The following is a 13,308-nucleotide window of genomic DNA, read 5'->3' as shown; positions in this document are numbered from 1 at the left end:
CATAAAGGATACGCAACTACACTATATTCATCCACAGTGCACATGATATGAGTCTGCAGTGTCCACACACATGACAGTTAGTTGGGACCGAGAATAAGCTTCTGTTAGAGTTGGACCTTTTCCAGACTGGGGACCTGTTTCTGTGTCCAGATGGGAGTTAAGAACAGATACTGGTTTGAGGGGTGCACAGCGTCAAATATTACAGTGAGACTGTCCTCCTGTAAAAAAATAAATAAATAAATTTAGCCCATAGGCCGACTGCAAACAGATTACTTTGACCCATGTTTACGTTTTATTTTTAGGTGACCTCTAGTGGCTGCAGTAATTATGACAGGAGCAAAGGAGGAAGTCAGGTGATAAAAAAGGTGAAAAAAGTTTTGGAGTGGTCCATGATTTTGTGCATGGTGCAGGTAAATTTGTTCTTGCTAGAGACAGTATGTTGAGGATGACATGTAGCAAAATTCGAAGAGACATTTGTATGATGTGTCCTGTGGCTCTGGTGCGACCTCAATAAAACCTGAATAAAATAACCCTTATGATGTCATCAGCATTATCTGAGCTTAGGCTACAAATCTGAACAAAAATCTGACATTATGAAGTGTGGGTATGAGACAAATACGTTATTCGTACTTAGACAATGTGCTGTGAACAAATACGAGAAACAGGATTTGCAATAATGTTCCATGTATGCTCAATGCAGACTACATGTCCGAGACACACCCCTCCACCCACCCCCCACTGTCACTGATGATGGGGCTATCCCTGCCCCTTCATGTCTGGCTCTCTTACCAGCACTCAGTCAAGCGCAAAAAACACAACTGTCCATGCAACAACCCCCCACGCCTCCCCTACTTACCAGTGACCACCACCCCCCTATATGTCTGTCCTTCTGTCATCCTCCACCCTAAAACCATCATGACACCACTGATCCAGTCATGACCAGCTACACTGGATTTTCTTCTTTACAGGAAAAGGAAAGTCTATTTTAACTAACATCCATGAATATGACTGCACAGTGTTGAATAATTGGAAGCACTTTACAAATCTAAAATTTATCACTGCAATCACTTTATCCTACGTCTTGACAATCACCAGGTAAACAATAGAAATATACTGTTTACATTACACAGTCATCTACTGCGAATGTTTGTTTGCATGTAACTGATTGGCTAATGCACTGTGTTGCTGGACAGTGTTGCGTTGCATTGCACCTGAAGTTGAGCCAGATACTGTGACCTTGCTTTTTTTTTTTTTTTGCCCAAGCCGTCAGTGTTGGCACAACCGCTCTGGCATGAATCATAGGTCTATTTAAACTAAAATGGTAGCTGGACAACATTGCATTAAGACAGTTTGCGTGAACAGAGAATCAAACTAATAAAAATGGACAAGATGGGAAACTGTTAGTGATCTTGGAAAGAGGAGAGAGAGGTCAGGGAAAGGGATAAAAAAAAAAAGAGGGAAAAGGAATTAGGGAGTAAATGGGGAGTGAACGTGAAGAAGTCAACAGAGACAGCAGATAGAGGGAGAGATTTACCAAGAATATATTAAAGAAGAGAAAAGAAGAGTCTAACAAGACCAAATCTAAAAAAATGAAAATGAGCAGAGGAGCACTCTGTTTCAGCCCGTGACAGTAAAATATGACTCCTCGATGGCTGAGACACAGTTTTCTATTTTCCCCGTCTCTCTCTATCTGCCTCCCTGCCACCAGTGTGCTGACATGCAAATAGAGCCAGAATGGAGCCTCTTGTCTGCCTAACAGGAGGCGACAGGGAGCCTGATGCCTAATAATGTCTACCATCTCGCTCAGGGATTAGACACAGCAAAAACTACAAGAGACAGGTGGTGAGGGGAGAGGAAACTCCAGGAGCTTATACGCGCTTTGTTCTCTGAATGGGGGAAGCCATTACAGGTGCACACAAGCAGACTGCAGCCAATCACGGCTTCTCGAGGCGAACACCCAAAGACATGTTTCTGAATCGGAGCCGCTACCACTTTGTACCAACACCCAACAGGAATATGGATTCCACATTTTCATGCTGACTGAATTTGTGTTCATCACAATATGCTCTGCTGTTCAATAAAAGAACCATCTCTACTGCTTCAAAGTAGAATTTCAAGGTTTGCTGTTCATAAGAGTCATAACTGCATTATCATGGACTGAATTATCATGAACTGCATTATAATGAACTGACAACATCCAGATTTTCAAAGTATCATGTACTTATACAAACATTTATATACACATTATATTTATGTGCACATGCACATATAAATGTATGTATATGTATATAAATTACTGCAATAAGGATCCTGATACTTTTGTAAATGAGAAATTTCAGTTTTTGATTTGTAATAAATTTGCAGAAAAATGTTTTCACTGGATTCTTGAGTGTAGACTGATGGGTAAAAATACCAGTTTTATCCATTTAAAATAAAATGTTCAGCCCAGTAAAGTGTGCTAAATGTGAAAGGGTCTGAATACTTATATGTTCATTCAGCTTAGAAACATTAAGTTCCCCTGCTGCCTTAAAATGTGTTTTGAAAATGTAAAACTAAGTTAACTTGAGAAAACAAGTTTTATAAACTTAGGATATTAATTTGAATTGATTGAACATATCCTCATTATACTAATATACTATATATATACTATATATATACTAAACTTATATAATATAATATACTAATAGAAAACCCAGCCTGACTACAACAACATTTCCCTCAAAATGTGTTTGCCGTTGATAATTAATCATATTTCACAAGTATTTTCTAGGAGACGAAGCATAGATGAACCAAATTAAATTCAAGTTTTTTGACACAACAACAAACAGGTTAGGTGTGAACACAGCTTTAGTTAATGGATTATAGAGTTTAAGACAATGCTTGTTCGTTCTTTTTCCAGAAGAAACCCTGTGTGGTGGCCACGTTCCATCAGCCAATCATGAGAATGAATTGTACTTCATTGAAAAAGAGCTTGGAGAGTGCTTGTGAAAACTGATCCACACTGACTGTTGTTCACTTTGCATCATAAAACTGTCTCACAACGTCCCTGCAAACACTGTATAATCTTCTAACAAATTACAGAACGCACACACAGTAAGAAAACACAAAGCAACACATTCTTTCTTCCCCTCCTCCTTCAAATAAGGTTAACTTAATTACTTGCTTAATCCAAGCACTCTTGGTGAGAAACCATTACAGAAGAGACACTGAACACAGACAAGTAAACACATTAGAGCATCAAACACATTACACTGCAGTACTCTCAAACACTCACAGAGCAAGCGTCGCTTTTCATAGAGACGGAAAAGGAAAGATTTCGAAAAAGCTGTACCTTTGCTTTTAGCTAGAGGAGCAGGAGGAGGCGGAGACAGAAGACAGGATCCACAGCCAAGAGAGTCCAGACAGGGAGGAGGAAGGAGAGGAAACGTGAGTTCCAATTCAAACATATCAATGTATATATGAATACATGTCATGAGGATGAATCAATGTACAGTAGCAAGTGTAATGCAGTTGTACATCACAAAACACTTAAATCATGCAATCAGGTATAAAAGAGCCACTGGATATCACAACATCACTGCCATACAAAGGTAAAGAGCAGTTTAAAAAACAAATAAATAAATAAAATAGACAGTTTAAAGTTCCTGGCTGTTCTGGTTAACTGTTTAACACATAGATTTGCCTTTTTTTGGAAGCTAATTTGACTGAAAATATTGGTGCAGACAAACATTCTGCTTTTGAACAATCTTTTATCAGTCTACCATTTAAAACATGCAAATCATCAAATCAGCTGAATTAATTGTATTGGTGTTAATATTGAACTTTGTTTAGCTGTAACTGCCAGTGAGAGAGGTTTTGTAGCAGTTTGTTGGCAGTTCTTTTTATCATAAGTTCTCCAAATGAAACATAACCGAACAGTTTCAATTTTTATTTTCTATATTAAAGGTTTGGTTAGGTTTAGGCACAAAAGCAACTCGCTTAGCTTTAGGGATAGATGAAGATTTGGTTTACATATTTACTTGAAGGTTTGAGAAATGTTTTGTTGTATTTATTTCTTTTATTTTCAGTCTTTTTTTTTGTCTTGTTTTATTGTCAGAATATTTAACACATCTGTTGACAGCTTTGTCATTTGATCATAAACAGATGTAGTGTTTGTCTATTTAAATGAAACGACTGATGCTCTTGTTTTTGCCTTATTTGCCAATTCCTTAACTATTGTACCGGATTACCTGGTTTCTGACTCAGAATTACAACAAACAGGCTGACTTTGAAATAACATGACCATGGCAGTCATCATACTAAATCATGTGTTTCACTAATGTAAATAAATGTATATTAATAAAAATGTATATTTTTTAATTGCAAAAAAAGTTCATGAAGTAGTTACTGCACTTTACCTTTGCAGGGTCGTACAGCAGAATAATACAATCACACTATCACAGTGTATATAGAACCATGCACTTTTGTCTATATTACACAACAACACCAAAACATGCTGCTCCACACCAGAATCCCAAACAAACAAAAAAGATATGATTGAGAAGAGGTAAAGAGAGGCATACCTTGTTCTGCCATCATATGTGCAAGGCCTTGAGAGGATAAGAAAGGCATAAAAGAGAGGGAAGAGAAAGATTGGAAGCGCATACTTCAGAACAGAGAACACTTAGTTCCAATACTCTTTTGTATTGTGATGATACATGTTTTCCCCAGGTGAGAAAACATGACATCAGAGCACACTGACAGGTGTCACAAAGCTTCCTGTGAATGAACAGGAAGCTTCCTCATAAGAAATATCAGCATGTTAGTAACCCCCTGCTCAAGCACATTTAACCTGAAGATTATAAATATAAGCCCAATGTTCACTCTCTTTTAGCTCTTGTTTGGTCTCTACCTTCCTGATGGCTCTGGATCTTTAGCAGCTAATGTTCCAGCATGTTTTTAACAGATAATCGCTATCAGGTGTTAATTTGTACAGCTGTGGCCAAAAACAACACAATGAGAGCAGTAAGAGTGAACCCGATCAGTGAGAAAAACAATGAGCTTAAACTCACTATCACCAGGAGGAGCTGGAGATTTAGCTGATGATTCACCGTAGGTTCATCACTACAAACAGCCCCTTTCACATTGTCACATGTTTTCTTACTGTCATTTGATACATTAAAGATGCTTTAACAATGATCTCTTCTACATGATGTAGTGCTAAAGAAAGACATCTATCTTCTTGTTAATGTATTCATTTATTTAACCAGGTAAAGCACAGGTAATAACATCTCTCTTGGAATATTGACCTATGTTTTAATTTCACAGTATACTGAAACATTAAGCAATAGAATTTTTATTGTATGTGCAAATAACATACAAGAACAAATGTACTGTATCTACCATTTACATTCACCATTTTATATAAATATATACATTATTTCTTGTTTCATCTTCTATTTTTTTTTTCACATTACTGTTGTGAATCTACCTTTATGCTGTTTCACCAGTAGCCTCACAATGCAGATTCACCAGGCCCATACTATGTTTGTATTGCTCCCTGTCTGGAAATCTGCAGCTATACAAATAATTGCTAAGGTTGTCATATATTTACATTTTACATTGTTTTCATTCAAACTCACCTGGCATATTACTGACGACTTCTGGAACAGAAAGAGACAGAAAACAAGCAAACAAAGGCAGTATTAGAAACACTCATATTACTTGCATGTTGACTTTCATGCAAATGATTAAACCCTTAATAGTCCATACAGAGGGCTGGCAGTGGGCACAGCCATGTGTATGTCCGTTAAAATTCAAAAGGTTTTAGCAATTAGGAGTTACAGTAGCAACATTTGGTTTAAAACCATCATTCAGTGACAGCTGAAATTCAGAGAGACACACAGATTTGAGTCTGTTACCTTCCAGTGCAGACACATTACCTTATTTGATCAGCATTCACAGGAGCTGTTGCTAAATTAAATAGACATTCACAAAGGCAACAACAACCCAAAATAAAATAAAGTTCATCCTTTGATTGACTTTTGATCTTTGTTGACAAAGTCCAAGGACTGACAGAACAAACCTACAGGTGTAAAGCTCCGTGTTCTAGCTCACAGAGGCTGCAGTGATGTGCAGTGCAAGTGTTGGACAGATTAAGCACCATACTGATGATTTTGTTATTCTTACAGCCACCGAGGGAGTTGAGCAGAAGTGTAGCATTTAACAAAACCATGGGGCCCCTAACATCAAAAATCCAAGATTCCCTGAAGACACTGAATATCCACAGCAAAACCTTTTGGAAATATGGCCAATGCTTTCTGAGCTCTTGTCGCAGATTAAAGTGGTTGTCAAGTGCAAATCCTGACCTGACAGTGACTTCAGATTAAAAGTCTGAGGGTAAGAAAATGCTCCACAAATGTTGTTAGTTTCTGAAAACTGTGCACAGCCGGATACATTACCAAGATCACCCCGGGAACAATGAAAATGATGGCAAGATCATGTCAGCTAATACAGACAGCTACCAAAAAAACAATGGGAGGGGCAAAGTGTCAAGGTGTCAATACAGTATTTCAAATAGTAATGGTGTTAAATAATAATAATAATACAATGAAACAACAAGCATTTAAATTTAAATTACTTTACACAAAGGCAGACACACACAGACAACCACACATTCACACCTATGGACAAAATAGAGTAGCCAATTAATGTAATGTGCATGTTTTTGGGATTGTGGGAGGAAGCTGGAGTACCCGGAGAGAACCCACGCAGGCACAGGGAGAACATGCAAACTCCACACAGAAGAGCCCAGACCGGGGTTCGGACCTGGAACCCTCTAGCTGTGAGGCAACAATGCTAACCACTGTGCCGCCCATATTAACAAATCAAACATATCTTAAAGGAGTGGGATACAGAGGCAAACTGTTCTTATGGGAAACTTATTGGAAATATATTTATTCTGAACACAGATATGCAGAATAACTAGAAACATTAACTGCACTAACCAATGATGAACAGTGGTAAAAAGTATAACCAATTATATACTGTAGCTACAACTGACTATAGACAAACAGGCAGTTTAACAGGTGGTGATAAAGTGATGAAGCCAACTTAAATTATCAACATATTTGATCGTATGTTGCCTCATCTTTTCTATGTTATTATTGAGACTTTAAAGTGAAACTACAGGCCCCACTGTACTTGGAAAGCTCCATATTTTGTTTTGCTAGATCCTTCTTTTTCTAAAAATGGTCGAGTACAACCACTTTCTGGATGTGAGAGTTACCATCATATGCATGTACCCAGGCGACAAGGTGTGAACAAAGGTTCTGACATAAAAGCAAAGATACCAATGACACACTCCATAGAAGTGGGTGGCAGTAATGAGTCAGCCACCATGAAACACTGAAAGAATGAAAAGGAAAGTGACGGCAACAAATATGTTGGGGCATGATGAAAGAGCCATAATCAGCTGGAGCGTCGAGCATTATAAGTAAGAAGAGAGAGATCGGCAAAAGGTCAAAAAGGCCAAAAAAGAAAGTGATCAGACAAAAATAACCCTTGGCCTAACAATGACACAACAAACATCTGGGTTTCCAAACAGACTTGGAAATGGTATCTGCTTTACTCGACTGGCAACGTAACTTCCAACGCACTGGTTACGGTGTTGAAGTGACGTTTGGTGTGGGAATTCAATTTCTGTTGTCGTTTGTGGCTGCGATTCAAAATCCTAATGTCAGGTGAGTGAATGCCAGTGAAATAACTTTAGGGTTTTATTCAGCAGAAGCAACAATAAGTTACACAAACAGACAGCATCCTCCAATTACAGAGACAGAGGCCACTGTCTCTGCTGCGCAGCAGAAGTTATACTCCCACTTTAAATGTTATTAAGTACTTATTTTGGTTAATCTTTAAAATCAGAGTAGTTATAGACTTTCTAAAAACAATAATATCTGTAACTAAGATATCATCTCAAGTTCCATGACACACTTCACAGCCAAATATCTCTGAATACTGGACAGATCAGTGAACTGATTCCTTCCAAAGGCCCCAACACACATGAAAGCGCAAAGAGCAAAAATCCAACAATGTTCATCATCAAAACCATTGTCCTTCTTTGATTATTGAAATACACGTGGCTTTATTTAGTTAGGCCACGCACAGAAATGAAGTAGCTGGAAAATGAAGTAAAAGGTAATTGACTTGAGATGCATTAAATGTTCTTAGCGAGGACTAATTGGGCATGTTAGGGTATTAATGTGAACACAAGCAGATGGAAGTCAATCAGATATGCATTAGATATTAATTCAGTTTAAACTGAGGGCTTGTGTCAGCTGCGCTCCAATATGGAAAGAGTTGGTCAAATGGTCATCTGGGATCTGTGTGTGTGTGTGTGCATGTGTGTGTGTGTGGGTGTGTGTCGGGATAATCTTGCTAAAGCTTCAATATCTTTGTGTGCTTTGTGAACTAGTTCATTTGAGATTAGCATAGCACTGAAGTCCACACTCAAACACCAACAGAAGAGGAACACTCTTGACAGAAGGAGATTTGACCGGATTAAATGTGTATGTGCACACACACACGTGTAAGGTAGACAGATGGAAACAGAGAGAGAGAGTGTGACAGACAGTAGTGTGTGTCGTTTCCTCTCACTGACTTGTTTTTTTGTGACACTGACCTGTGTCATCCTGTCATACTGTTATATCATAAGAGTGAACGCCTCAGACCTTTTGTCCACTTCACTTATCAATCACATGGTCTGCTAATGTCAGTATGAGGTCTTTATTAGGGATCTTTATGGCAGTAACAGTAGGAGAGCTCCTGCACAACACAGGATTAATCTGCTGGACTTGGTGCTTTTTTTTTTAATGATTCATACTTTGATTTATTTTTATTTTTTTTCAAGACCCACCAATTCCCAGTCTTCCAATTCATTTCAAGGATTTAATACTATGGGTTTTTGGTCAGGTAGAAGTCCTCTAAGGTTAAAGCTTTAGCAAATAACACTTATTTAAGGTTATGGAGAGATTGTGGTCGTGGTTAAAACAAACCAGGTTGACTGACAGAGGAGATACTTACTTACTTACTACTGGGGACTGAGTAGATAGAACAGATTAACAGATTCTTCTTTCTGTTTTTTTTCTCCTTGTGTTTGACTTTCTGACTAATCCATCATTCAAAGCTCATTCTCTCTCTGCCTTTCTTCTGATGATCAGCTGTATTCACTCGCCCTCCCTCCTGCTCTATCATTATTTTGTTCTCTATCTTGACCTACTTCCCTTGGCAGTTTACTTCCCCTGTATTGTGCGTCCGTCCCTGTCATCAGGCTTTAGAGTGTGTGAGTGCATGTGAGTGCGTGTGTGGACAGAGAGAGAGAGGGAGATGTAGACAGAGAGGCATGCGAAATGCATACATATTTAATAAGGTACCAGTCAACAAATCAATCAAACAGTCAAAGGTACAATTTCCAGTGACAGGCTTACCAGCATTTAACTTCACACAATTACTGTATCAGGCAGTTCCAAAACAGTTTTCCTGTGTTATGAATATAACAAATCTATATCCTCCAGCTCTCTTCAAAAATTCCTCCAAAGAAAAAAAAGAAAAAAAAAAATCCAAACAGATCACCATCCTTTGGGGTGACTCACTGGCGCTTTTACAAACTTATTTATTCATCAGTGGACACATAATCTAGGTAAGAGTATGACTCGCTTTTAATTCAATACCCAAAAGGTGAGGCAAGGATAGTGGGGGATTAGAGCTCAAAGTGGATTACTTAAAGGGATGATTCATGATGTGTTGGATAAAGTGGGAGAGCACAGTAATTAATGAGGTATATAATATTTAGCTATCTGTCGTCACTGCTGGCTTAACGGTTTTCTGAATGTTTTCAAGTATGGAAGGTAAATCAGTACATGGGAGGTACATACATATGTACGTACATACAGATGGGTGACAAATTAAAGGAAGCGTGTCTTAGTAAAGTGTTGGGCCACCATGTGCCTCCAGAACAGCTTCAGTGTGTCTTGGCATTGACTCGCTGGTGTTTGGATGATGCAGGTGGAGAGAACTCTAACACATCGGTCCAAAAATCACCCAAAGGTGTTCAACTGACTTGAGATCTGGTGACTGTGAAGGCCATAGAATCGGATTCACATCATTTTCATTCTTATCCAACCATTCAGTGACCCCTCATGTCTTATGGATGGGGGCATTGTCACCCTGGAAGAGACCACTGCGGTCAGGATAGAAATTTTTCATCATAGGATGAAGGTGATCATTCACAACAACTTTGAGTTGCAGTGGCCCTTCTCTCTGAGGGGACAAGTGGACCCAAACCGTGTCAGCAAAATCCACACCACAGCATAACAGAGCCAGGGGATCCCCTCACTGCTGGGGTCACGCGTTCAGGTCTATACCATCCTCCTGGTGTTCGCCACACATGTTCTCACATGTTGTGTAGAACATGGTAAAGAAGGACTCATCTGACCATATCATTGTTTTCCACATCTCTGTAGACCAGCATCTGTGGTTTCTGCACCACTGAACTCTATAATGTGTCTCGTTCTTTGTAATGAGGGATTTATCACTACAACCCTACTGTAACATCCCTCTCTGTGTAACTGTTGATGGACTGTCATTGCTGCCACAGTCTGATCACGTCCTGCGCTGACGTTCTCAGTCACCTGAGGAAGAGCTGCTCTTCTGTTTTTCCTTACACATCTCACTAATGCACGAGCATCACAGTCATCAAATGTGCTCTGTCGACTGGAATTTCCGTGGTTGACAGCACACGTTTCCTCATCACTGATGTATTTCCCACAGATCTAAATGCAGATGTCACTTTAGTCCCTGTTCCTATTAAAACACCAGACAGTGGATCAGTCTTTGTGACTGAAGCTCCTGCCATCAGTGCCCCAACAATGAACCCTGTTTCAAAGTCATGTAGATATTTGCCTCTTGCTGTCTTGATACAAAACCAGAATCAACTGGTCCTGCTCGACATTTTTATACATAATTGGACTTTAATTGTTTAATTGTATTATGCAGTGCACCTGCATGGAGGCCTCTGCATTCATTATATTTCTCCACTCAGTTACTCAGGTTTTTACCTTTGTCACCTGTCTGTACACACACACACACACACACACACACACACACACACACACATACAATTCACAAAGGATAAGGGATCAAGTTATTACAGTGCTGAAGGCTTCATTATTATTGGTTTCATCATCATCATCATCACTGTAACAGCCATAATCTTCTCGCTGACTGATTTTTACCAGCAGCCATGTTTTATGTTGATATAAACGCATGGGCAGCTGGAGAAACAGCCAGGGAGGGCTGCACAAGCCATCTGCTCCTGTTGGGGTAACAACGGCATACAACTAGCAGACCATTGGCTGTGTGGCAACACAGTTGCAGACTGAAAGAGGTTGTTTTTTGGTTAATGCAGAATAGACACAGGTGCTATGAAAATTGAAATTCTGAGATAACAGTCTCTTTGAAACAAAAAAAAAAAAAAAAAAAGACTGTGGCTGGATAAGTGAGTGATGAGTTTACCAATGGGTTTCAATTTTTATTCCTATTGACTAACAATGTAACAATACCTGAAGTACATATACAGATCATTCAGTCAAAATATTCCTCACTAACTCTCAGTGCTCTTGCCAATGTTAGGCATAGAAGTTGTACTAAGAGTAATCCTCGGAGCCTCCAGAAAGAGGAGCCATTCGTAATCATAGCCCAGAGGAGATATTACAGAGGCAAAGTTCTTCATCCAATACATCTCTCTATCTGCAGCAGGGTCTTCAAAGGGGGGGATTTCCAACCAAAGCTGGCAGGTTTGCAGGTATCAGCTTAGGTTCTTGTCAAGAAATCAAGCCGGTATGGTTCTCTCTCTCTCTCTTGCGAGGGCATAGGCAGGGGGTTGATTGGTCCAGGCAAGTATGGCGTCATTACTGATACATTCAGATGAAGCCACATTTTCCAGGCAGTCGAGTGAGTTCAAGTCAAAACACATCAGGGCCTCCAAGCTTGACTGTTGGTGAGAGGACTGAGATGACTGGGGTGTTGTACATCATCATTTTGGTGTGACATGAAATGCTTTTCCTTTTCCAAAGAAAGTCAGCTTGCTTCTTTAGTACGCCAAGCTGAGATAACGGAGCCAGTTCATCATGAATAACCAAGGGCCACCACGAGCTTGCAGCTCCTACTGGTGGAGCATAAAGTCCCCCATGGGGATGCCCAGCGAAGGTCCCACCTTGGCAGCAAGGTTGCGTTTTGTGGCGAATGTGTCATGGAAAAAAATCTGCAATATTAGCTTGTACCTCTCCTTTAACATTTTCTATTGTCGCATGATTAATAGAGAAGAGAAAGTATGAGCACATTATTGTTGTTCCGACATGCAGCGTCTAGTCAGAAGTGGCTGCCTGTATGTTACACAACATACTGTTCAGAATACTGTTAGACTGATTAGATCTGATCAGATACCAAAACACTGCACAGTGGTTTGTAACACTCACACATCTACTTCATGTTTTGTCGTCACAACATTTTGTTGCGAGGTAAACTGTATAAATATGTCGTTCAAGTCACATAGCAATCTGCCAGGAATGTGTGTTAGCACGTATGTGATTGGCCGGTGCGGCGCCTTGCTGGATGACACTGCATTGTTTTAGCAGAGCCATCTGTGTTGGCACCCCCCTCTGCTCTGACGGACTAGCTGCATTCGAATGAATGAGAGGGCTGCATTTTTTTTCATGCAGGGCTTCAGTCGGTCTGAATGCATGCCTCCTGTTCCTGTAGTCCTTTAATTTTAAACATCTGCAGGAAGTGCTGAGTTTAATTGAAGGGGTACCAAAATAATGACAAAGTAGAAGTGATCGGAATTAATTAACTTTACTCTGCCCTGTACGTGTGATTCAACCTCAGTGTTTTACTATGAGAATCTGATCTTTAGTTTGTTTGTTTCGGTCATGTCACATTCTCTCTCTGCCTAACGTATTCAAAAAGCAGGCAGTCCACCAGTCCACGTCGGTCACCCTCATTAAGCCCGTTATTTATCCCTTAACAATCAACAGTCCAAATTCTCTGCTGGGCTGAGTTCCCTGCATCCACTCACCTATCAATGTCTCGCAGGAGGCAGCCAGGCAGACAGGGAGAGTCAGACATAAATCAAGGCTGGGAACGGGTCCCAATGTGGAGGCTGTAAATCAAGGTTGAGAAAAGCGGCCTAGCAACCACAGTCACCAGTGCACTCGCATCGAAGCCTCTCTGAGTCACACAACACAGCGCTGAGGGGCTGGAGGGTGGTCAGGT

General features: G+C 39.9%; 1 protein-coding gene across 1 annotated transcript in view; it reads right to left on the bottom strand.

Moving 5' to 3' along the window:
- Window positions 1-13,308, bottom strand: part of nrxn3a (neurexin 3a) — a 236,892-nt gene that overhangs the window by 207,316 nt on the left and 16,268 nt on the right. Inside the window, exons 3-4 of the mRNA XM_041060565.1 lie at window positions 5,622-5,642; window positions 4,563-4,589 (exon numbers count right to left, since the gene is read on the bottom strand). Of these exons, the coding sequence (XP_040916499.1) occupies window positions 4,563-4,589; window positions 5,622-5,642 (48 nt within the window). The remainder of the gene's footprint in view (window positions 1-4,562; window positions 4,590-5,621; window positions 5,643-13,308) is intronic.

Source organism: Toxotes jaculatrix, chromosome 17 (assembly GCF_017976425.1).
Source record: "Toxotes jaculatrix isolate fToxJac2 chromosome 17, fToxJac2.pri, whole genome shotgun sequence".
NCBI classification, from domain to species: domain Eukaryota; kingdom Metazoa; phylum Chordata; class Actinopteri; family Toxotidae; genus Toxotes; species Toxotes jaculatrix.
Note: the sequence above shows the minus strand (reverse complement) of the source record. Positions and strands in the feature narration are given on the sequence as shown.